Source organism: Syngnathus scovelli, chromosome 21 (assembly GCF_024217435.2).
Source record: "Syngnathus scovelli strain Florida chromosome 21, RoL_Ssco_1.2, whole genome shotgun sequence".
NCBI lineage: Eukaryota > Metazoa > Chordata > Actinopteri > Syngnathiformes > Syngnathidae > Syngnathus > Syngnathus scovelli.
In genome coordinates, this window is record NC_090867.1 from 4,386,470 (window position 1) to 4,411,018 (window position 24,549).

A 24,549-nucleotide genomic window follows, 5' to 3' on the forward strand; every position below is an offset into this window, starting at 1 on the left:
TATATATGAAAAATCTGATTGAATCAACACATGGGGCATTGATACAAAACAAATTTCAATTTATGAATCAATTTCTTTATTAAATGACTTCAACTACAAGAAGGAAAAGTTGAGGGATTCATTTCTATGCTGCAATTTGTTTTCCTTTTCCCTAAAAACAGTTGGCGGTTTGGTTCTTTTATACGAACGTGTGACTATTATTATTGAAGCCTAATACCTGCTCAGGGACAGGCTGGATTTTAAATCAGCATCCAATTTGTGTTTTGTAAACAATATTAGATTTTTTTTGCTGGTCGAATTTAGAAGATACAAAAGACGGAAGTTCTGTTTTGAAATGGAATGCTGTAAAAAAGATAACTATAATCACAGATGAGGTGGTCTTTTGTAAACAATGAGGGTGTTGAGTTGAGGTACAACAAAAGAAACGAGAGGATCCCAGTATAACCGCACCAAGGCCACTTTGACGCAAGGCTTCCAAAGACGGTGTTTATCTATTACAACAAAAAGGTAGTTCAAGTAATAGTCCTTCTGCTTTGAGGCATTACAAGAAATGTCCACTTCATTAACTCATGTGTTGAGGAAATGAAAATTATTATTCCAAATTTCGTGCAATTCTCTAACTATCCAACAATAACGAATCAGGCGGAAAGAAAAGTTAAAGCACCTAAGGCCTCCCGGTGTCGACTCCTTGCTGTTGTGAGTCCCGACAAAATTTTGTAAAAATGGGAAAAGGAATGAAAATGATTAGCAACATTAAGATGGCGGAAGAAGAGTAAAGAGTGACACTGAGAAAACCCACGCAGGGGGGGGATCCCAAATGTTACATTTGTCTTCATCCCTTGATGATTTCACCTGGGTTTTTTTTTTTTTTTTGGCTCTGGGGAGCACGTCGGCCTCTTTGCTGTTGTTACGCCAAGAACCTGGATGGAGCTCGGGGGCAGCCATATCATGTCCTGACGTTACTCAAATGTGTTCCCTTGCCTCTGTCTGTCCCTCTGAGACCGATGTGCATGTTGAAGTTGTTGAGGAGGTGCCTAACGCTTTGCTTTGGTGTCCTCTGCATCTTTAATGAGCAAACAAGAGATATGACATTTTAAAATGGGAAATCCAGTAAGTCTAAGAATCCAGCATTTACAATGTTGGATTCATGAGTTCCTGCCAGGAGGTTGTGCAAAGTGGCCTCACCTTTCCTGAGTTCGTCTCTCTTCCTGGCAGCGTCCTCTCTCTGTTTCTTAATAATCGCAAGTCTGGCCAGGTCAGCTTTTGCCTGGTCAGTCTTCCCCTCAAGATGAAGCTTCATGTATCGTTCCTTAGACTTCTGCTTCTCGATCTCCTCCCTGGCGGACACCACAACATCAAAAAGTCATTTTGAGGTTACGAACCAGGAATATGGCAACATGTAGTTTTTAAAGAGTGAGCTTATTGCCATCAACGCAGTCCAGCTACCATTTAATACTCATGATATTTCTTGAATTCCATTAAGTGCCACAAGATGGCGCTAGATGGTTCTTTTAAAAAGGAGGGCTTTGGCATCAACTTATGGAGCCTTGCTAAAGAGCTATGCGGAAGTGAAGGGAGGAGCTTCTACTCGACTGCACAAATTGGTCAACTCAATGATTGAGGAAAAAAGTGGTGCTACATTATACATTTTTAAAAGGTGTGTCAATTATTTGCATTTTTGTTCATTGTTACTATGACATTACTGTGACATGCAAGGTCATCTTTCATGAAAGACCCACCTCTCTCTGCGAGACAGCTCTCGAGGAGCTTCGACATCTACTTCAGTCACTTTCTTGCTTTTCTGAGAAATGCGGTTTGGATTCTCAATTTCTATAAGTCCCTCCACGCCACTCCTCTTCTTATGCTGTATGCACAAACAAACATGTTCGCATTACTCTGATGAAAGCTGGCAGTCAACTAAAATAACAGCAATGATGTTGACCTCAGACTCTTCCTCGCTGCTACTCTCCTCGGATTCTGAACCGCTCTCTTTCGCGACACCATCATTTGCTTCCTGTTAGAGGGAGGGGACACATTAGTGCATCAGACTGAGACGATTGATGATTGAAAAATAAATTGATTTATTTACCAGCTCTCTCTGGGCTTTCATTTGTCGGTCAATCTCCTCTGGATTGCTGAACTGCTTTCCTCTGCCCTTATGGCCCTTTTTTCCTGTATGTCAATAACAATAAATACAAGAATATTACTGTGCTTTAAATAATATAAATTTTACGGTTATAAAACAAACTATAATTACGGGAAAAAATGCCTTATATTTTCGGCTGTCAATTAATTCCATATGTGTGACTTCTGGATTTATGTTAATTAATTAATTTCCAAAATACCATCTAAAAATCCACAAATATTACAGTCTTGCGTCACATACAGTAGGTTAAAACTGAGTACACATATTAGAAAACATTGATTAAAGTACTTGACTATAGCAGTCTTTAAAAAAAAAAGTGAAACTGTCAACCACGATAAACATGGTTAAAACATTTAGGTTAATAATCCTAAAATATGCAGATTAGTGATGTTGCCTGGGTCGCAAAACCCAATATTACAGCCTACGTAGAATTCGGTTAGCATGCTACAAGCTAAGCATGCGTAAAAGCTACCTCTCGACACTACTGTTAGCTTAAACTTGTTTACGACGCTTCAGCGGTGACACTTACCGCCTCTGGGCATGATGAAATATAACGTCACCAACAACAACGCAACTAAATACCAGTGATAAAAGTAAAGTTTTCTACGACACGCCGTTAAAACACAGCTAAAACAGTTCGAACTTGACGTCCGTCAGCTAAAGCGCTAAGCAAAAAAAGCGCTCACAGCAATCTGTGCATGCGCAGTCACTGGCTGATGACGTCTAGCTCCGACCGCCAATCAGCTTCACGTACTAACTCTCTTGGGCGGGGTTAGACGCTACAAATTTGAACAAATAATATATAAGTACAAATACATATTTACGAATTAAATATTAAATAATTAAATAAATAGTCACAAAATTAAATAAACATTCAAATGAATATTTCATGACACAATTATTTAATTACAGCACCTTTAGTCCTCCGTAATATCTGGTGACCAAAGCTTACTATGATTACCTTTTTTTTTTAACATGTCATCCTGCTAATATATTGGCAAATTATTAAATTACCCCAATAAAATAAATCCAGTGACTTTAATTGTTACAGTTTTTACTTTAATGTAAGGATCAATTAAAAAAAACATTTGCCCAAAAGATAAATATTGAATATACAATAGGATTAAAAAAAATCTGCAAAATATGACTGCAGGCCTATCATTGTTGCAAATAGACTAGATGGAGTTACGCCCAAATTTAATCATACCACTAGGATACGAATAATCTCAGGCTTGACTTTTATACACACATAAATCTTTGTCTATAATGTAGTGAACAAAATACACCATTTTATGCAAAAACTTCCTATGAGGAAGGCATTACATCACGTTTTCATTTCTTTAATGTTGAGACTTTATGTCCTCGACTTCTTTCTCCATCAGGTGGTACTCAACCGTCGATTCTGTCAGCTACACAGAAAAGAATACAGAGGATTAGAAGAAATTGAGAAGAATAACATTCATGAAGACAGAGTAACTTTTTGTTACCAAGACCTCTGCTCTCACCATGTCAATAAGAATTTCTATCTTCAATTTCAGGGTATTGTTCTCCTCTTCCAGCTGCAAGTTTTTCTTCTTAAGTCGCTCGACTTCTCGAAATGATACATTTCCCCCTGATTCTGATCAGACAGTAATAATATATGGAGGGGGTCAACATTTTTAATTGCAGCAGCACACTGGTGTTTGACAAGATCTGATAATATCTGTATTCGCCTTCGTAAGTGGAGTTTGCATGATGCATGTGAAAGATGATGGCTTCTAAATCAAGAACAAGTACAGAAGAAGCTACATTGTGATATTTTCTGCATCGTTTTTTTATGTAACAACACTGTTAGTAATCACCTGCTATCCATTGTCCATCCTCAAATTTCAACGTCTGTCCTCCAATGGTCATTGAAGGAGGTCCATATTCAAGGCCCAACTCTAATTCCCGTGTGGAACGATCCAACTTAAAGAAAGGACATTAGTTTCTTAGATCAGTTTACTCTCCACAAATCCATATTTTTATTATTTTGAAGGCGAATAAACTTACTGTGTGAAGGCTCGATAACGATGCTGATTTCCGCGGAGGAATCTTCTTCGGACTGAATGATTTCCCAAATCGAGGGAGTTTCAGGGACATTTTAAGATCCTAAATAAGATCGAGATGAACATTACCGTAAATGTAAATACAAAACATGCGTTTCACGCCAGCGCGTGTTTATGGTTACCAAGTAGTTAGTACGCTATGCGGCTAGCTGATGCTATGTTGCTAACTGTTACACGCTTACTAGGATACTTCTCATACCTGACCTTTAATTGATACTGTTGACTTGTTAGATGGGTTAGTGGTGGCAGATAACTGACTGAGTTTATATATGTATAATTACCTCCATACAGACTTTAGTGAAATCCCTAATGCTGTCGACTTCTATGTTAAACAGCGCAGCGGTACCGCGCAAGTGCGAATGTTCCATTCAAAAACACATCAATCTGGTCACAAAAACATTGAACGCCTAACAGTACACTACTCTTAGTCTATTTTTAGAACGGCAAGAAATTTAATATGCATGCATCACTCTTTGTATGTTATCCTGTGACGTTTAGGTTTGATAACCAAAGTGATGGGCCCCTGTAAAGACGAGAAAATGGAACGTTCGACTTTGCATCACCATAGTGATGGGATTCGCTTCCGCTTCATTATTGTGTATAATCAAAATGTTCTCCGATTATATTGGTATATGAACATTTATGTACTTTACTATTAACATGGCAGAAATGACGTTTAACAAAACGAATAAAAGAAACATTAGAACCGAGCAACGTGTAGGCCCCAGTGGCCTAATGGATAAGGCACTGGCCTCCTAAGCCAGGGATTGTGGGTTCGAGTCCCATCTGGGGTGGATACTTTTTCTTTTTTTTCCCTTCCATTTAACTCATCATCGTTACTCTCCAACGGCCACTCCGCGAGGAAGATTTACTTTGGGAAATACGGGACAACAGCAGGAATTTATCAGCAAAAAATGGGGCAGCATGGCATCAAATTGTGCATCCTGTTGAACACTTTGGCTGCATCAGTGCACACTTGGCGTGAGTATTAGAATTTGTTGGTAGAACAAGTCAAATCTAAATTATTCTCCTAATTATACTCCTGGAAAAACGATAGTTTACACAAAAAAATTCTGTCAAATATTACAATGCATATATTTAATTTTGCATATTCTTTATAGCCTTCATATTTGCCAATACAAATTGAAGCATGCAAGACAGGTCAATCAAGAAGAACACAGAAACATGTTCTTTAAATAATTTAATGCCGATGACACTGTTATTACATGTGTTCCATAATGTCTGTTATTCAACCTCAACCATGTGACCCTGAAGCATCCTCTTATAATGACAGACCTCAATGAGGCCACCGTGTATTGGGATGCAGCCCAGAAAAGGGTGATCCTGAAGGAGGGGGTGAAGGAGACAGAGGGTAGTGCTTATGGTTACTTCAATGACACCCTGCAACTCACTGGATGGGGCATCTTGGAGATCTGCGCTGGCTATGGAGACGTCCAAGAGGAAGATGAGACGACATTTTTCCTGGCTGGCTACCTGGAAGGCTACCTCACCGCTGGGTGAGAAGATGGGACTTCTTTTTATGGTGTAACCCTTAATAAACTTTTAACAAATGGAATTGCAAAGTGATCATGTACATGTACTGATACAAGTTTACTGTCCTTTTTTTTTTTCATTGCAGACAAATATTTAACCATTACTCCAACATGTACCCCCAGCTAATAAAGGATGAGAGGGTTCTGAATCCCTTGAAAAGGTTCTTAAGGTAAATATTTAAAATCTCCTGAAATGTTTTCTCCCTTAGTATTTAAAATAAACTACATTTCTCACAAAGCAATCCTACGGGCTTCTACACAGCAAACAGGACCAGTGGGCCAGAGAGCAAGTAAACCTGAGGAAGACTAGTGACCCTTTGTGGAAACATTTGGGACTGATCCTAGCCCAACTGGACGGCTTAATCGCTGGAGCTGGACAATGGGCCAAAGTCAAACACATTGAAGTGTGTTTTGTAAATATTCTCATCATCACCATGTCATTGTACTCACCTCTCTGTCCTCCCTTCCCAGCCTCTGTCTGTATTTGCCATGCAGTTTTTAAATGGTGTCGGTGACCTCTTAGATCTCGTCCCTGCGCTGACGCCTCGCCCCGAGTCTACTGGGCCCACCGCTTTCAGGATGCCGGGAATGGGCCACTGCACGGCTCTTATAAAGGTCAGGCTTGACTCACTTGGCCCAAGCTGTGAGCGAGCACTGATGAATCATGAAGCAATTTTGAAGCTTCATTTCCCCCTCACACTGAAAATTATTTTTTGAGTCAGGGGGGGAATTGGACAAAAATGCAAACATCTCTTCTCTGTGTGCCAGGTGACATCTGGCTTTGAGAATCTGCTCTTGGGCCATTCCAGTTGGTACAATTATGCAGCCACCATGCGCATCTATAAACATTGGGACCTCAGGGCGTCACATTCAGCCACTGGAAAAATGTCATTCAGCAGCTACCCTGGTAGAGAAAAATACTGTACATATAAGAATGAAATGTGAGCCACAATATCTCGTGTTTTGACCTCACAGGCAGGTCAAAGCAGGCTAAGTCATTTCATCAGCAAAGATTTGTCAAAGCCCAGGGCAGACAAAAATCCTCTTACAGGCTCTGTTGCTATTTGAATACAACTTGTGCTATTTTTAGAACGGGAAGGATGTGACTTCACTGTGTTACAATGAAGAGATTTCTTTTTTTCTTTATGACAACTTCAACTAAAATGCATGAAAAGTCTGGACCAGCAGATTTTTATTAAATGTTTCAAAGAAATTTGTTGTTAACAATTGTATGTAACCTCAGCCTCCATGTGAACATTATTTTCATCCTCATTCCGCAGGCTTCCTCTCATCTCTAGATGACTTCTACCTGCTCGGTAGCGGCCTGCTACTGACTCAAACCTCTATTGGTATCTTCAACGCCTCGCTGTTTTCTCAGATCAGCCCTCACAGCCTTCTGGCTTGGCAGAGAGTGCGATTAGCCAACAGCCTGGCGCACAGTGGCCATGAGTGGGCGCAGATCTTCTCAAAATACAACTCCGGTTAGAAGCAAAGTGTGATCAGGCTCAGAATGTTTATGCTGGAAACAAAGTGACATTTCTTCTCATAATACAGGTACATATAACAGCCAGTACATGGTGGTGGACTTGAGTAAGGTTTCGTTGAGGCAAAGTATCAGGACTGGAGCTCTGACTGTCGTGGAGCAGATCCCCGGGAAAATTATGCACACTGACCAGACTCAAGCTTTACGAGGAGGTTACGAGTACATTTTGAATTATAGGACTCAAGTCAAAGTCATCTTAGAAATAACATTTGCTTCACTCTTTAAGGCTACTGGCCATCCTACAACATTCCATTTCATGCTGACATCTACAACCTGAGTGGGTACGATGTGATGTGGAGGCGATACGGAGAAGACTTTTCCTACGATCTTTGTCCCAGAGCCAAAATTCTCCGCAGGGACCAGGCTAAGGTGTATGACCTCAGGTCCCTCAAGCACATCATGCGATACAATAGTAGGTGTTAAAATATAATATCAATACAAAATGGGTTATATTTCCATTAGCGGTGCGAAGGCATGTTAGCCTTTTTTTTTTGAAAGGGCAGTTTGCGTTGTTGTGGGCGTGGACATAGCTGACTCCTTTTGTCCGCACACATAGTGGATTTACATCTTCATTATTTTATATACATATATTGACTATATTTCAGACTACAAAAGAGATCATTATGCCAAGGGCCATCCGTGTAAAACCATTTGTTGCCGTAACGACCTGCGCCTAAGGAGACCACGCCCCGGAGGTTGTTATGACACAAAGGTGAATGTGTTTTTGTAACTATCGGTTGTGTAATTTCACTCAAAATGACGTTTGAGGGAGTGCATGTAAAAAAAAATTCTCACTCCTGTCGCATGACACAGGTGACTGACTACCAGATGGCTCTCCAGCTAGTTGCAGAGGCAATAAACGGCCCTACAACCCAAGGGGGTCTTCGACCATTCTCGTGGCACTCCTTTAACATCACCGCCCACCAGGGTCTTCCTCCCATGTATAACTTTTCTTTTGTCACAATGGAACACGTTCTCCAGCGGCCCTAAACGCACCTACCATCACTTCTGTAATATTTAGTTTGGAATAGTTTTGTCATTTTTTTTATGCTAACATTTGCTAATTGCCATTCGACACAAAGAGACATGGCACAGGCTGTTTGCAGATTGCAGGTCTTTGGATATGATGCAAAGTGTTATTCCCCGGAGGAGGGGGGGTAGCTGACCTTTTCCTCCAGCATCACCCGCAAATGTTAATGTTTAACCACTGGAGGGCTATTTTGACATGTAGCGCTGATGCTAAAGGACGTAACTACGTGGATTCTATGCAGATTAGTACATGTAAATGTAGTAATAAAAGTGATAAAAGAATCATTAACATGTAATGTACGTATATTGTTTAGTTTTTAATGTTAAGGCAATGCCTGTGGATGAAACAAATAATACAGACAAATCCGAAATGAAGTAACACACTGACCCACGCATGAAATGAATTTTTGTCTTTGTTTGCATAACGCCATTGTTTTGTCTGCAGGTTTCATTTTCACTTCCTGCTTACGTTGAGCAAGATACTAAACAGTGAACACCCAGTTGAGCAACATAGTTAAGCATCATAGAACAGCCATGTTTATATTCAAAAAGTCTGTACATGTGTCAAAGTACAATACAGGATATGCATATTTTTATATTTTAAAGAGTTTTAGATTAGCTAAATATTTATTCTGAGCTGCAGATAACATAAGAGGGTTAATATAGGTGGTTGCTCGACAGTGGTCCAGGTAAAAGGGCGAATTAAATCCCTATTGAAGGGTCTTAAATGCACAGAGCGCCATTGCATTTGGAAGCAAATGTCAGAAGAAATACTACCAAGACCACAATGCACCGGGGCCATTCCAGGCCACGCCCAGAACCGCTGCGGGTTGGCAACCCGTAGAAAACGCGGAGGAACCAACTCGCTGGGCTCCACTCTGCAAGGAGAAGCGGCCCCTTCCCAAATGGCAACCACGGCGGACGACGAGTGGGATCCCGCACTCCACGGATGCCACCACAACATCAACAACAATAACAACAACAATAACAAAGACAACGAGGCAGGGGAGACCGCGACCTCCTCTCCGACCAGCTCCACCGAATCCGGTGGGAAGACGTCGCATAGCGTCAGTAACGGTTCGGCGGTCATCAACCCCGGGGGAGGAAATAATGGGAAGTGGGTTCGGCTGAACGTCGGTGGCACCGTGTTCCTGACGACGAGGCAGACGCTACTCAAAGAACAAACTTCGTTCCTGTACCGATTGTGCCAACAGCAAGACCTGCACTCGGACACGGTGAGCCCAACCAGGAAACCCTGGTCCACAATCGAGCATTCTTTTTATGACGAAAGTAAATATAAAAACCTCCATTATGCGTGTTTTGTACGGCGTCATAGAACCCGATCCTCCCGTCACACTCCCGGGACACTTCATTAGGCACACCTACACAATGCAATGAGAGGTGTTTCTAATATATGGTCCCTTTAATGTGGGTAAGTAACCTATTACAACGAGTATACTCAAATTAAAATTTCCTCCTGAAAGTCCTCATTTGTCCTATTTAAATATGCGATCATTGGCTTTTATTTATGAGCATTTATTTACTAGTCCAGTTTATATCCTCACTAGTAAGACAATTCAGTGCACTAGTAGAATATCAAATAAATGCTTAATTTCCTTGCTATTGTGAGTGAGCTGAAAAAATATATTCGGCATGAATAGTGAAGTGTGTGTGTGTGTGTCTCAGCATCCTTCCATGGTGTGAGTGTAGCTGGAGTCAGATGGAGGAGCACGTGCCAATTTCCTTCTGCAAGGGGCTGCGAAATCCCACTTGCATCCTATGTGGAGCGAAATGGGATGAAAATTTGATGTGTTGATAAGTATAGGAAGAGAGGATGCTTGAAGTGGTCGTCTAATGGTGCTGCTCATTGCCTCGTCTTCAAACTTGCCACTGAACATCAGTAGGAGGATGCAATGCGACAATCATATCATATCGCTGTCTCATATTATTGAAGGTCAAAATATGAATTGATTCATTTTGCTTGTGCCACACATTTTTTTAACGGCAAATTTAACACCCTAATCTGGATTATATCTATCCGAGCCAATCACACAGTTAATGTTGGATGATGTGACATGATCAACGTGTAACAGGATTGCAGATTATAATCCTCTTTATGAAGCTCGGATTCTGTTTGGTATTTGATACTGATTAAATATTTCATCAGGTTACACAGGTTGTTTGGAACCAAGGCGTGTCTGTGCACGTTTCTGCCCTATTTCCCGCCCCTGTTTGAAATGTGGAAGTGATTTGCCCATGTCACGGTGCCAATGTGGATTCCGCTACAAGTCCAAACTCGCTTCATCTGTGTTATGCGACGATATAACAAATAGGACAAATGTTGACTGAGGAAAAGAAAAAAGGCTGATAATATCGTTTGACAAGTAGCCAATCACGATCGGAGAATTCACGCTGTGTGTACTTAACCTCTGCGGGGAGTCGTAATCTACTTAACAGTGCAGTCGAGGTGAAAAACATTTGTGAACACACGACTATTACATCATAACTAAAGGACTTGGGATGACTCGTTAAATGTTTTCCTTCCCCAAAATGACACCCTAGCTCATTTTATTTCAAGACACTGACGCACCAAGGAAGCTTCTGCCCACACCACACTCCCAAAATACACTAATGTGATTATTCTCTAGCCATCTTCATCTTCAGTCCTCTTCAAAGTTCTTTTGAGGGTGTTATTAATAGCTTCATGTCCTTCTCAAACTGCTTATTTTCCATGTGACTTCTAATTTCTAAGCCCGAAGAGCAATAAATTACGTTTGTTTGTAGAAGGCATTGAATCAAATGTTGACAGCAATGCTAATTTTGTGGGGGGTTTTATGGAACAGGATGAGACAGGAGCCTACGTGATTGACAGAGACCCCACCTACTTCGGACCCATCCTCAACTACCTGCGACACGGCAAATTGGTCTACAACAAGGAACTAGCTGAAGAAGGTGGCAACGCTATCGCTAATACAATCGATTAGTGACTCATCTAATAATTGTTTTATTTGTATTAAAATGTATTTATTTAAAATATTTTTTCTTAATGACTGTTTATTAACAAATAATTAAGCATTATTTTTATTTATTTAAGTGAAAAACTTAACACATTACCGTGGCACACACTTAGCTAACTTGTATGTTCCTTTTTTGGTTTCTAGGAGTCCTGGAGGAGGCTGAGTTCTACAACATCACTCCTCTTATAAAACTCATCAAAGATCGCATCATAGAGAGGGACACCAAGTCCACGCAGGTAAAACACAAATTGATGTTGTTGGTTTTTTTGTCAGAGCTTTTTTTTAATCTACAATGCTTCTATTTGTGATGGATATCACAGCACTTTGTATCTCCGGCAAGATCTTTTGTTACTGCCTCGAGCTTTTTGTGTAAAGAGTGTGCTGCTGCCACTGTTTCTCTCTTTTTTTTTTTCTTTTTCAGGGTGATTGCACTTACACTTATATAATCAGAGCACCATCCCTAAGCATACTCCCACTCTCTCCCTGTGTTGTGTTGTGTTGTGTTGTACTGCACTTAACTGCACATGCCTGGGGGTCACATGCGGCACACTCATCTGAAAATAGTAAAGGCCCATCTACTGACAATTCAATTAGTTTCTCTTTTAAAGATGATCTTATCACTTTGCGTTCATTTTTTGTTTCATGTGACTATTCAAATTAATTAATTTGTCATGTCCTTTATCCCCCCCCCACTATATCAGCAGGTTCCCCCTAAGCATGTGTATCGAGTGTTACAATGCCAGGAGGAGGAGCTGACCCAGATGGTCTCCACAATGTCCGACGGCTGGAAGTTTGAGCAGGTCAGCGTGCGCGCCTGCAGAAAGCCCCGCACTGGACTACTCTGGACTGTGGGTTGGACTCACGCTGCTGCTGACCCTTCAACTTTGACTCCCTCCCGCTCCCATCCCCCCCCCCAAGACCCCTGACCCGAGCCCTACTCGCTGCACTTCCATTAGCTTCTGCTTTGTGAAACGCCAGAGAATGCAGATAGCAACCACATTCCCAAGCCACAAGTGCCTCTGTTAAGAAGCCTTACAATTGTGGTTTCATTTATTTATTATATTTCTCGAGATGCAATGCAATTTACTGGAGCGTAGGCTGCAACTAATGATTGTATTAATAATCGATTAATCTGTTGGTTATTATTTTGTCAATCGATGAATCAGATTTTTCATTTCCATTCGTTTATTCAAGAACGGCAACATATTTCAAACTGACTGTGCAGAAAATGCAAAACAAATGATTTGTGTTTCACTTACTGGTTTGATACGTAACATTTAAGAGAATAATATTTTCAAAGTAAAAAGTAATACTTGCAAATATTTTATGAGAGGCTAAAATTCTGAGGATGGACAATTTTTAGTTAAACGCGGTCTCAAAACGATTAATCAATTATCAAGAATGATTATCGATTAATTCAATCATCGACCAGTCATCGATTAATCATTGCGGCTTCACTGGAGAAGTTTGTGGAATAAGGCAAGACTGGTTTAAATTTGTCCGCTAGTAAGTTACAGCATACCAAAGATGGAAACAACAGTTCCTATTTCAATCTTTTCACACAGGCTTCTCTCCAACCAATCAGGGTAGCAATCACATTTAGCCCCTCCCCTTCCTGCTTTGCCACCTTGCTCAAATACGCACAATACAGCTTTGCTTAGCACACATTGTTTGTAATTTTAACATAAATGTCCACCGCTAAGTGTGCAACAACCGGCTGTCCGCTCCCCGACCTGACCCAGCATGCATGAAAACTAGAGTCTCTCCTCACTCACGTGTTTTTCTTCCTCGATGAGCTTTACTTCCTGCTGATAAATCTTTCCTTTCTGCGCGTGTGTCTAGATGGTGAACATCGGCTCGTCGTACAGCTACGGAACAGAAGATCAGGCCGAGTTTCTGTGTGTCGTTTCCAAGGAGCTTCACACGCCTGGTTCTGGACTGGGTACAGAGCAAAGCCACAAAACAAAGGTGAAATTCTCCTTGGCACACATATGTGCACAAATTCAGAAATTTAGAATTTTTGATTCCAAAAAAAAAAACCCAGATGTTTATCTTCATGTGAGGGTTTTAAATAGATTGAGGAATTTATGCGTAGGGTGGACCACAATTTATCCCACTGAAGCTCTTTGGGATTTTTTTCATGCATTCCAAATGAACAACTAAATAGTGAATACGCAAAAAATAATGATACTATTATATAAAATCATAGTAAACATTTAATGTGTATACAATTACATAGCCATATTTTATTCTATTTTTTTGAATAAATATATTTTCTACAAAATATATAATTTAAATTCCGACTAGCTAAATATGTCTTTTTTTTTTTTTTTTTTTAAACTCATTCACTGCCATTGACAGCTATATCCATTTTAACTGGGCTGGCAGTGAGTGTGTTTACCAAAGTGCGGTTATAAACATGACCATAATAGAACGAGAAATATTTTGAGTTAGTGTGTCATAGTTGGGTTGTAAATTTTTGAGTGTTTATGCTTGTGTGTGTGTGTGTGTGTGTATTCATGCTTTGAAAAAGCTTCAAATGTCACTCGCCTACAAATGTCATCCACTTCATCCACATCAAGTGACCTTTCAACTCTTCTCGTTCATAAAAGATATATAGTGTAAATATATATCTGCCTACTCACTGACACTCATCAGCATTCATTTTTTTTTCCCCATTTTCTATCCATTTTTTTTTTTTTTCCCCACCCTTCGTCCTTCCTGCTGACCGCAGCCGACGGAGCCGCAGGAGGAGGAAGCAGCGAAGGAGGAGGAAGAAGAGGGAGGGAGAGAAACCACACCGAATGAGTGGCTTAGAGAATGAGGGAGTCATGTTCCTTTGTTCTAAAGCCAGTCAGGGGAAAGGGTGAGGAACTGGTGTGTGTGTGTGTGTGACCTTGGGGTTTCATGCCACTGCATCGGGTTTAATTCAAAATAGATCAAGATGTCTTCTGTCTTCATCATTGGAGATAACAGTGCAGCCAATCAGCGGCTTCTAATTTCCGATGCTGTGACATGAAATATCCTTGACCTTTGAGTGCGGCAGTTCTGACGTTACGTTGTCCTTCCCAGACAGTCATACACAAGAGCACACACATTTTGTTTTTTGCTCTCTTAGCCATCACGTATGTCCCCATTTTCAACATCATCGCTGTCATGGCAACCAGACGATAACTAATGAAAATGCACTGCCATCGAATGCGGATTGAGTCGCTAACTGTTTTGTTTTTCTTCCGCAGCTTTTCCAGATCCACGGCTCCCGGATGTAGACGTAACAAGAGCCCTAAATTATTTATTTAGGCTCATAACAACATCCTGTATATGGAATGTGTGTGTGTGGTTGCTGGAAATAGATTTGTAGCATTTTTATTGACCAATTTAAGAAGATGAAGTGAAACAAGACATTTTTAGTTCAGTACAGCAATATTCTCAAAAGTATATTCCAGGGACCTTGCAAATAGGTTTTGTGGTGCAAACAAGGGTAGCGAAGCTTAGTACATTTATGACCAAAGATTTTGGTGAACCCGAATTACAATACGATATATTGAAATCCCATCGAAGCAGTTATAGTTAACTACAAAATGATCGTTATTATTACATCATGTAGGATGGAATGCAAAACAGTAAAAAATAAGTATTACAAAATTAGTTTAGAAACGTTTCATGGAGTTGCACCTTATGTTACGTTTTTTTGTAATGTATGTTCTGAAAACGATAAGATCCTTATAATGACATTTGTAGCGGGATTAATGTTAGCATAAAATGTTTAGCTGATGATAATCACGTCGGTGGTATAGACGACAATTTTTGTTGGGTGACTTTACCTATTTTTTTAACATTCAGTGCCTTGTTCAAACGGCAAAAAACTGACATGTCAAAATGGTCATGGATGTTTTTATATGCATTTTAGAATTCACTTCACGCATACATTGCAATCTCTTGTCGAGTCCAAGTTTTGTTTTGATTGCAAGAGAGTCGTATTTTTTTTTATATTCTTTTGTATATTTGACTTATTTATTATCAAGCTTTCTTTGGAATGTCTCTCCCCTTAAAAAAAAAAAAAAAAATCAGGGTTATGTTTGACTTTTTTTTCTATACTCAATAGTTGTCATGTTGGACTGATTCAATAATCTTGACCCGCACAAAAATATGACACAAAATATGCTGGTATGTTTGGAACAACACAGCCACGTGTTAAATTTTAGTCCTTTCAACCTACTTTTCTGTTTGCATGGCGAGAGTGCTTTGCGACAACCTCACAATTTATACACCATACGTTAAATGCTTCCTGCTGTATTTGATGTGTATAACCTCTAAAGGGCAAATTATTATTTCTGTACATTAACAAAAGTGGATTTAATTGAGTATGCTGCCTCAATGTACTTAAAGAGGATTTTTTTTTTTTAGGCTACCACTTGTCAAAATATGAATAAGATTGCGAATGTCTTAACTTCCTCTTTAACATAAAGAATAAAGTGGCACGCTAACTTTTCGGGATTTTGGAAGCATTCTGAAAAAATGTATTTTATGTACATGAATGACTATTCTAAAAAAAAAAATAAAACTTCCTTTTGTTATTTTTTAAGTGTTGTTTTATTTTACTATATTTTATGATATATATGGATGGGTACCTAACAATATGGAAATATTAAATCAATTTTGTACGTACATATTGAAAAGTCTTCTCCAGTGTTGGTCCTAGAGGAAGGTGCTCAGGGTGTTATCCACAGTGGCCAGATGCAAATATTCTGGGGGTTCCACCTCAGAACCTCGCCCCTTGTCCGCGTCCTGGCCACGACCCCTTCGGCGCACAGAGCCTCTGGAACGCCGCTCCAGACATGCCAGGATCATGTGGGCGAGGTCCTGCTGAAGCCGCTGGAAGTTCTCCCTAAGAAAGTCAAGGTTAATATCGAATTGCCATTTTTTTTTGCAGGTTTAAGATTTGCATACGTTGTGGGTGGAGTCGGGAGGTCGTAGTCTGCACCCGTCTCACCCGTCAACCAGTATGTTGTCTCTGTTCCTTTACCCTGAGAAAACAAAAATTGTTGCCCTACTCCAGAAGTAAACTTTTTTTATGAGGCTCCTCCATTACCTTGAGATATGTTTCACCTCTGTACTCATACTCAAACTTGCAGTCTGTCCTGGTTAGGATATTAATAGTCGGCTGACTGACGTGAATCCGCAGGGCTGCGGTACAAAATGTCACAATCATTTCATTAGCGCGACCATGAGGATGCTCTAATTGCACATAAATAATTACAAACGTCACAGGGCAGGAGCCGACTGGCACGCTGCGTTAATGGCGACATAAATCAGTTTGCTCATTTAAGAGCGTGCTTGCTCACGGTGGCCTGTAGACTCCATTCGAGACGCTGTGTTGACCGTGTCTCCGAATAAACAATATCTGGGCATCTTTACGCCGACCACACCTGCTGCACACAGACCTGAAACACAAATAAATGAACAGATTAAAAATAATACATAAATAATCAAATAAATAAATAAATAATACAATAATCCCTCGTTTATCGCAGATAATTTGTTCCAAAAACCACCCGTGATAAGTGAAATCCGCGAAGTACGGTCACCAACAAGAAGTACTGGGAAGGCTAACGAGTTAGTGGAAAGATGCTAATTCGCAATCGTGCTAACACGCGAAAACGGACTTCTAAAGGAATGTAAACGAACATTTGGAGCAATACTACATTGTCCTAAAGGTTAGACACGTTTCCTCAATTTAAAAGTTTTATTTTGACTTTTAAATGTTTTTTTAATTTGGAAAAAAAAAACGCGATGTAGTTAAGCCGCGATAAGTGAAACGCGAAGTAGCGAGGGATCACTGTAATAATAAAATAAAATAAAATAAAATAAAATAAAATAAAATAAAAAATTAAATTAAATTAAATTACCGTATTTGCCGGTGTACAGGTCGACTCGGTGTATAAGTCGACCCCTTAAAATTCGACGGAAATTTACGATTTTATGATATATCCTTTGTGTAAGTCGAGCTCAATTGTTGCATTATATTAAACTTCAAAATTCAATATGCGAAATTTATTGACGAAATGTGTTCAAATTCCGGGAGGCCGTGCGCATGCGGCTGTTTATAAGCACCGCGGAGGAGATCGCGGCCGGCGAGCTCGCGCACGCCGCCCGGCACCAGCGGGAGGCCGGAAATAGCTCCAAGCCGAGCGGATCGGCACTTTATAAGCACCGCGGAGGAGATCGCGGCCGGCGAGCTCGCGCACGCCGCCTGGCACCAACGGGAGGCCGGAAATAGCTCCAAGCCGAGCGGATCGGCACTTTATAAGCACCGCGGAGGAGATCGTGGCCGGCGAGCTCGCGCACGCCGCCCGGCACCAACGGGAGGCCGGAAATAGCTCCAAGCCGAGCGGATCGGCACTTTATAAGCACCGTGGAGGAGATCGCGGCCGGCGAGCTCGCGCACGCCGCCCGGCACCAACGGGAGGCCGGAAATAGCTCCAAGCCGAGCGGATCGGCACTTTATAAGCACCGCGGAGGAGATCGCGGCGCCTCATTGGACTTCCAGCGGCCGGCGAGCTCGCGCACCCGCCCGGCACATCCGGGAGGCCGTGCGCACGCGCCAAGTGGCCGAAAATAGCCCCCGCCGAGCGGATCGGCTGTTTATAAGCACCCCGGAGGAGATCGCGGCGCCTCATTGGACTTCCAGCGGGCCGCGCACTCGCGCACGCCGCCCGGTTCAAATTTTCTAAGTGCAACGCACAATGAGATGCATGAGAAACGGCCTTGGTTACCATCACATTTGAAGCGATGAATACGAAGTTAAATTTTATGACTCGGTGTATAAGTCGAGGTCGATTTTTTTCGGTTGATTTTGGATCGAAAAAGGTCGACCAATACACCGGCAAATACGGTAAATTAAATTAAATTAAATTATTAATTTTCTGCTAACTGTGGAATTTAGATCTAAAAATGTGGCATTTGGTCTACCTGAGTGCACGCCAATGCGTATCCACACGGGGATGCCCGGCAGATGTCTGAGCTGGAAGTTACCCATAAAGGTCAAAATGTCCAAGGCCATGCGGCAGATATCCACCGCATGTCTATTGCCATTCCGGTTCGGAAGTCCGGAAGCCACCATGTAGGCATCACCGATTGTTTCCACCTGAAAATCAGAGCTATCATTTCCAGGTCCAGAAAATATGAGGCAGAATTGTACCTTGTAGACATCGTGGTGGTCCAAGATGCTGTCAAAGCCCTTGTAGATGTCGTTGAGCATGTCCACCACCTCCATGGGCGTGCTGTACTGGCATAGCGTGGTGAAGCCCACGATGTCGCTGAAATAAATAGTCACCTCGTCGTACAGCTCCGGCTCCACGACCCCACTCTCCTTCAAGCTCTTCACCACAGTACTGCAGACACAAAACATGGGAAGAAGTTCTTGTTTAGCCGCCGTTTTGAGGTCAACTTTGATCCGAACAAACCGTGGAAGAAGCATAAAGTTGAGGCAATCCGCCCGGTCCCTCTCCATTTTATAAAGAGCCGTTCTCTCTCCAACCAGGTGCTCCAGGTTCTTGGAATACATCTGCAACCGACGTATCATGTTGTCCATGTAGCTCTCGTTGTCTTTGTTGTGTATTTTACTAGCGGGGGATAAAAAAAAAAGAGAAATAACATTAAAGCATTGATCATCATGTAATAATGCAACAAACGTGACAATTACCTGATGATTTTTCCCAAGCAACTTTCAATCTTTTTGAAATCTGGCCTTTTTTCAGCATCCTCGTCCCAACAACTTTTTATCAATATGTATACCTAGAAGAATATATTGAGGACAAAGAAAAAAAAAACAGTGTTGATACCCGGTAATAAATAGTATTAATATTACTTTTAAAATGTATGTTGCAATAATTATGTAATTTTTGTGTAAGGTACAATTTGCAATAGCGGCCTCATACCTCAAGTTCTTTCTCTGTAGCTGTGTCAAAGTCCAGATCAGGTCTGAAGTAGGACATGATGACCCTGGATAACTTTTCTGAGCACACACACACACACACACACACACACACACAAACACACACACACACACAATGCATTGTTTGTGTAATATAAAAGAAAATATAAAACAAAACAAAAACTAAAATAATAAAATAATAATAATAATAATAATAATAATAATAATTGGATAAACAAATTAAATAAAGTAAATGAATATTAAAAACATGTTTGTGATTCACCTGCACGGTTAGAGCAGCATTCCGTGTAGAAGGTTGATTTCCTCAAAACGATCTCCTGAGCGATGATGGCGAAGCTGTATACATCTCCTTTCTGTGAGGTGCCCTGTTTCCTCAAGTGCTCAGGCGCCGTCCACAAGTCTGAGTGGAGACACAAAAGAGATCATCGAAATAGCCTGACAATCAATTCAATGATGCATTGCATTTTTACCTCTGCCGGGCTTGAGGAAAGAGTTGCAGCCAAAATCTGTGATCTTCACCACCATGCGGTTGTCCACCACGCAGTTGGTGGACTTGAGGCGCCCATGCACTTGGATGTCACTGGCATGGAGGTAGGACATACCCTGCACAGAAACACATTGGAAAATTGGAAAAGCCTACTCAAGCGCCCTCTACTGGGAGAAAATGGCATTGCAATAAAATGTTGCCTCTTGAAATGACCATTTTAATTTGGACTAAAGTCGTGCTGTTTTTTTATGAAGCTCAATTGTCATCAGTGTGTCACCTTAACGATGTCATACATGACGGAGATCTTGAACTCCCAGTCCATGAACGTTTCCTCTGGATAAGACACCTTGTCATTCAGCACATACTGGATGCAGTGAAGAATAGAAGCTTGTTCTTATTTAATTAAATACACTCAGATTTAAGGTTTGATATTGTCATACACACCCTGAGCGACCCTCGTTCACCATACTCAAAGACCCCAAACACGCCCTGATCAAACTTCACCGTGCCGTAGAACTTGGTGAGGTTATAATAGTCGATTTGCAGGAGCTGCAGATCAAAATGGGTCGATTTTATTCAAAATAGAAAATTTGCACATCCACTTGTGCGTGCCTCACCGCATGAAGTTCCACTTTTTGTGTCTCGTTGAAGTTCCCATCCGAGTGATTGAGCTCCTTCAGGATGACAACCTGAGAAATGAGCAGTGGCACCTCCGATCAATAATATATCATAAACACAAGAAGTAATTCGCTTGTTCGTCTACCTTCTTATCATAGAGCGCACGGCGGATCTTAAAATCCTTTTTTTTCTCTTCGATCTGAAAAGAGATAATGTGAAGGACAATTTCATTTTTATTTTTTTTTATTTCATACCTTCAGATAGACTTCATTGAGCGTGTTGTCCTCCAGCAGCGTGACAAGATCAGAGGGGATGTGGGAGATGGACAACCGCAGGAGACGATCTCTCCTGTTCTGTCTGCAATCAAATATCTACAGGTCAACACCAATAAATGATCAAATAATTTTAAAATAATTCAAAATAAACCTGTAGAAGATGAAAGCAATGGCCACCACCACCACCACAATCACACCCAAAACCACCACGACGGTATCAAGCGACGGTGGCTCTGGAGGAAGAACGAGTTCCTATTTTAAATAGTATGCTCAATTTTTAAAGTGTGCAAATATAAAAGCCACTGACCCTACCTTCATCTGGCTTGTAATTTGGAAGTCTTTCCCCCCAGACAAAGGAGGGATGGTCGTCAAGCAGCATGGTCATGCTGTGCTCCGTGTCAAACTCGAATAAAGTACGATACTGTAGGGGGGGAATGTGTTTCATGTATAGATTTCGACATCTTCCGATAATAAAAAAAACAATACCTTGTAATCATTAGTGGTGTAAATGACAGAGAGATTAACATCTCTGTCTCCCTGCTCGTCCAGCCGATAATTCCCAGCGATGCCTGCACAAGAGGACAGAGTATGTTGCCACGGTAACCAATTGTCATGTCAGTGAAAATGATTGACAGGCGTCTTTTACCGTCCATCATAAGAATGATTCGATTAAATTGGGTCGTTTACCATCAAACGAGGTGTTCCGAAGGTATTGCACAGTAACGTAAGGCATCTGATGAGCTCCCGAGTGAGGTTTTGCGATTATTTCCCGAATCACCCGACTGACCAGTATCACCGCGTCGTGGTATGCAGCCATGTAGTCGTTCATCTGTTTCAAAATGACAAATGATTGTGATTTGATTGATTTCCAAATAAGAAATGGAATTACCGTGTTGTTGCTTTTCAGGTCCGAGTTGATCGTATAATTCCTGGTGTTGGGCATGGTGAGTACCAGAACATTCTTCATAGCTGAATGAGACGTAGTGTTGATGTAGTATTGATCACTGTGGAAATTATTTTTCATTTTAAATTCAGCCTATGCATGCACATTGACCAAGTACTGACTTGTAGAGATCGATTAGGATGAAGAGAATCTCATTGCTGTCTGCTTCTGCTGAGAGATTCTTCATCTCCACGATATCCTTCACAGAGCCGCACATGATGAATACTGCAAATGGAAATGATCAATCTCTTTAAAGTCAGTGTGACTCTGTTTGTCCCAGTGAAGACTCACAGTTGCTTGTCCGGTTCGTGTGCGAAGAAAGGACTGTTTTGAGGTCATCTGGTTTGCGCAACATCGTTCTTTTCACCTTCTGAGCAAACATGTGAGGGGCTGATTCCAGTGCATTTATATACCTGGGAAAATTACATAACTCCAATCATGCATTTTACAGGACATCAGTTTTGTAAAACTTAGGTTCTAAGATGGCGGCGCGTGCACACGCAGCGGCCACTCTCTGTCCCGTTCGGTGTTTTGTGAGTGTTTACTGAGTGTTTGTCCGGCAGTTTTGTGTATGTTCGTCTCGTGTGATACGTCGTGCTACTAGTGCGGCGGGCATGTTCTGCTCAACATCGGCGGAAGTGGGTTTTATGGCGTTCTGGACTTTGGTGCGGAGAGATTAAGGGCGCTCGGACTGCTTCGTCATGGAGCGACGCCGGACTGGCCTGCTCTTCCTCCCCCGGTTGGACTGCGTCGTGAGCTCGGACTGCTCCGTCCTGGAGCATTGTTGGGATGCGTCGGCAGCGGGTCTGCGAGGCAGCGGAAGAGGGGCCAGCGCGGAGACATCGGGCCAGGCTTGCGGCCACCCCACCTCGCCCAGCCGTGCCTTCCATTCTACTGGCGTACGTTCGTTCGCGGGACGACAAGATGGGTTGCGTTCGCCTGATAGGATCCACGAACCGGACAGTGCGTGCCTGCTGTGTGCTCGTGTTCACAGTGGCCTGGTTGACTGTCATCTTTCCGGACTCTGCTGTGCATCGGGAGCGGCTAGCGTGCTATCACTCTTATTGTTCATCTTCTTGTTTTATTTTTCCTGTGTTGTTTACTTGTATGTGCGTTGTGAACTCTGTCTTGTTACCCTGGGATAGTGAGAAACGTAATTTCGATCGCTTTGTGTGTCTTGACATGCGGAGTAATTGACAATAAAGGAGACTTTGACTTTGACTGAGGACTGATTCCTTTTAAAAGAGGATTGAGTACAGAGCCCTGAGGTACACCGTAAATATTCCAAAGCACAGATCCCAAATACTTTGTGGTCTCTCACCAAAAGCAATCCTCTGTGTGTGTGGGTAACTTATACACATAAGCTGTCTCCCACACAGGTTTGATTGCGTTATTGTCTTTCCAGAAGTGGACGAAAAAATCGGATATTTTGCGAGCAGGCGGCAGGAGGCGCTGCAGGTTGAGCGTGTTGTCACAGGCGGGTCCAAAGCTGCCAGCCGAGATGATGGGCGTGCTTAATTTGAGACCTTTCTCAGCACTGACAGAGAGTGAAAGAGGGTATCAATAAAAATTAGGACACAGATGAGGAACATCCTTGGTGAGATGTTCGGAGATGCACTTACTCAACCAAAGGGTAAGTGGCATATGTGCAAGTGGGGCCGAGCACAGCACAGCCCAGCCTATGTGAATGCTGCGGAGAAATTACACGATCACCTCATATGCTTCAAATATTTCCATTGAATTTATGTCAAAAGTCTACACACCCCTGTTCAAAGTAACCTAAATAATTTTAAAACATTTCCAACATTATTAATCTACTCAATTAAAAAATGAGAGTATAAGTAAAAACGTGTGGTAGCAAAAGTGTGCACACCCTCTTCAAAATGTCAGCACTGAAACTATTTAAAAGGACTTTAATTAACTCCACATGAAGTTCAAATGTTCTAGTAGGCTTTTTTGACATTTTTATGCTTCCATATCTGACTTGCGGACTATATTGACTGATTACAATGTTCCGACTGGGGTATAGTTCCTGTTTGCTTACGTCAGAGATTAAGTCGGACAAGACTATCTAACTGAGGTATGATAAAATTATCAGAGATAGTTACACTCATAAATGAATCAAATCTGAGGTGCCCTACAAATATATAAAAGAGAATTACTCTTGGAATTTGTTAAATAGAAAATACTAATATGATTATGTACAGATGTACTCACCATAAGGTTTTTTAATTTGGCCACTCCTTCACACGCGCTACTGTGGCAGCCTCTTTGTCGATAGTAGGTTGTGTTGAAACCACCAAAAGTCACCGTGAGATTGAATGTAGTGTCTTTAATATGTTGGGTGGGAAAAGAGAAAACAAGAGGAAATAGAATTTGTGCTCCTCAGTCTTATTGTTGAATATGTAAATATATATTTCAAATGGGTTCTTACTGTTTTCTTGCACCGACTCGGACGCCAAGGACTTCAATATTTGTCCCCCGACAAACTTTAAGCTCCAGGGAGACTCGTCATCATCCAGAAGGATCACACTCATGGAGACGCCTCTTAAACACTGTCTGATTCCTTGATGTGATCCCATGAGAGTCACAAAAATGAACAACCACAAGGACCATCTCCAAGAAGCCATTTCCGCTGGATTTAGCCTCTTAGATTGGAAGAAAATAATCCATGAAGAAGTTGGGTCTTCAGTTTTGGTATGTTCTACAAACTGTAAAAAGGAAAAGGCATAGAAAATCCAGCAACTGACCTCTTCATCTGCTTTTGTGTGTCTCGAGGAAAAAAAAAAACACTTCTCTGTCTCTCACCTCCACTTTATAAGCAGCAACTAGTTAATATACAACCAGCAGAAGGCCATATAACTTGGTCTATTGTCATGCCAAGGTCTGCGTAA

At 41.5% G+C, this 24,549-nt stretch overlaps 5 protein-coding genes and 1 non-coding gene across 10 annotated transcripts; 3 read left to right on the forward strand and 3 right to left on the reverse strand.

Annotated features, from left to right (window-relative positions):
- Window positions 1–53: 53 nt before the first annotated feature.
- Window positions 54–2,841, reverse strand: pdap1a (pdgfa associated protein 1a). Its single transcript, XM_049758175.2, has 6 exons — window positions 2,676–2,841; window positions 2,090–2,172; window positions 1,943–2,014; window positions 1,740–1,864; window positions 1,186–1,337; window positions 54–1,063 (listed from the first exon to the last, which is right to left on the reverse strand). The coding sequence occupies exons 1-6, from the start codon at window positions 2,686–2,688 to the stop codon at window positions 1,035–1,037; spliced, it is 474 nt and encodes a 157-aa protein (XP_049614132.1). The 5' UTR covers window positions 2,689–2,841; the 3' UTR covers window positions 54–1,034.
- Window positions 2,675–4,652, reverse strand: cby1 (chibby 1, beta catenin antagonist). The gene is made up of 5 exons (XM_049758176.2): window positions 4,515–4,652; window positions 4,178–4,276; window positions 3,988–4,093; window positions 3,652–3,764; window positions 2,675–3,555 (listed from the first exon to the last, which is right to left on the reverse strand). Exons 1-5 carry the CDS (start codon window positions 4,599–4,601, stop codon window positions 3,487–3,489), a joined length of 474 nt encoding a protein of 157 aa, XP_049614133.1. The 5' UTR covers window positions 4,602–4,652; the 3' UTR covers window positions 2,675–3,486.
- A 98-nt stretch (window positions 4,653–4,750) lies between these two features.
- plbd1b (phospholipase B domain containing 1b) lies at window positions 4,751–8,733 on the forward strand. The gene is made up of 11 exons (XM_049758168.2): window positions 4,751–5,214; window positions 5,528–5,750; window positions 5,873–5,956; window positions 6,049–6,190; window positions 6,258–6,401; window positions 6,555–6,693; window positions 7,067–7,267; window positions 7,341–7,481; window positions 7,556–7,741; window positions 7,935–8,041; window positions 8,143–8,733. Exons 1-11 carry the CDS (start codon window positions 5,148–5,150, stop codon window positions 8,317–8,319), a joined length of 1,611 nt encoding a protein of 536 aa, XP_049614125.1. The 5' UTR covers window positions 4,751–5,147; the 3' UTR covers window positions 8,320–8,733.
- Window positions 4,955–5,027, forward strand: trnar-ccu (transfer RNA arginine (anticodon CCU)). Its single transcript has one exon. It is a non-coding gene; the product is annotated as a tRNA-Arg (tRNA).
- Window positions 8,734–9,181: 448 nt separating the features above from the next.
- On the forward strand, window positions 9,182–15,960 carry kctd17 (potassium channel tetramerization domain containing 17). 4 transcript variants are annotated; one of them, XM_049758171.2, is made up of 7 exons: window positions 9,182–9,593; window positions 11,202–11,310; window positions 11,520–11,611; window positions 12,080–12,223; window positions 13,218–13,343; window positions 14,110–14,241; window positions 14,615–15,960. In XM_049758171.2, the coding sequence occupies exons 1-6, from the start codon at window positions 9,264–9,266 to the stop codon at window positions 14,197–14,199; spliced, it is 891 nt and encodes a 296-aa protein (XP_049614128.1). In that variant the 5' UTR covers window positions 9,182–9,263; the 3' UTR covers window positions 14,200–14,241; window positions 14,615–15,960. The 4 variants fall into 4 exon arrangements, with proteins under 4 accessions (XP_049614128.1, XP_049614130.1, XP_049614127.1 ...); XM_049758173.2 differs by having other exon boundaries at window positions 9,183–9,593; window positions 12,080–12,175; XM_049758170.2 differs by having other exon boundaries at window positions 9,184–9,593; window positions 12,077–12,223.
- On the reverse strand, window positions 15,419–24,426 carry gucy2cb (guanylate cyclase 2Cb). 2 transcript variants are annotated; one of them, XM_068649516.1, is made up of 27 exons: window positions 24,090–24,426; window positions 23,873–23,985; window positions 23,278–23,345; window positions 22,977–23,192; window positions 21,947–22,068; window positions 21,778–21,880; window positions 21,602–21,716; window positions 21,400–21,541; window positions 21,199–21,281; window positions 21,025–21,133; window positions 20,864–20,945; window positions 20,692–20,794; window positions 20,583–20,636; window positions 20,437–20,508; window positions 20,264–20,368; window positions 20,097–20,183; window positions 19,803–19,935; window positions 19,595–19,732; window positions 19,316–19,392; window positions 19,081–19,172; window positions 18,842–19,000; window positions 18,577–18,769; window positions 18,348–18,522; window positions 16,721–16,819; window positions 16,468–16,562; window positions 16,326–16,402; window positions 15,419–16,263 (listed from the first exon to the last, which is right to left on the reverse strand). In XM_068649516.1, the coding sequence occupies exons 1-27, from the start codon at window positions 24,283–24,285 to the stop codon at window positions 16,074–16,076; spliced, it is 3,198 nt and encodes a 1,065-aa protein (XP_068505617.1). In that variant the 5' UTR covers window positions 24,286–24,426; the 3' UTR covers window positions 15,419–16,073. The 2 variants fall into 2 exon arrangements, with proteins under 2 accessions (XP_068505617.1, XP_068505616.1); XM_068649515.1 differs by having other exon boundaries at window positions 21,400–21,716.
- Window positions 24,427–24,549: the final 123 nt, after the last annotated feature.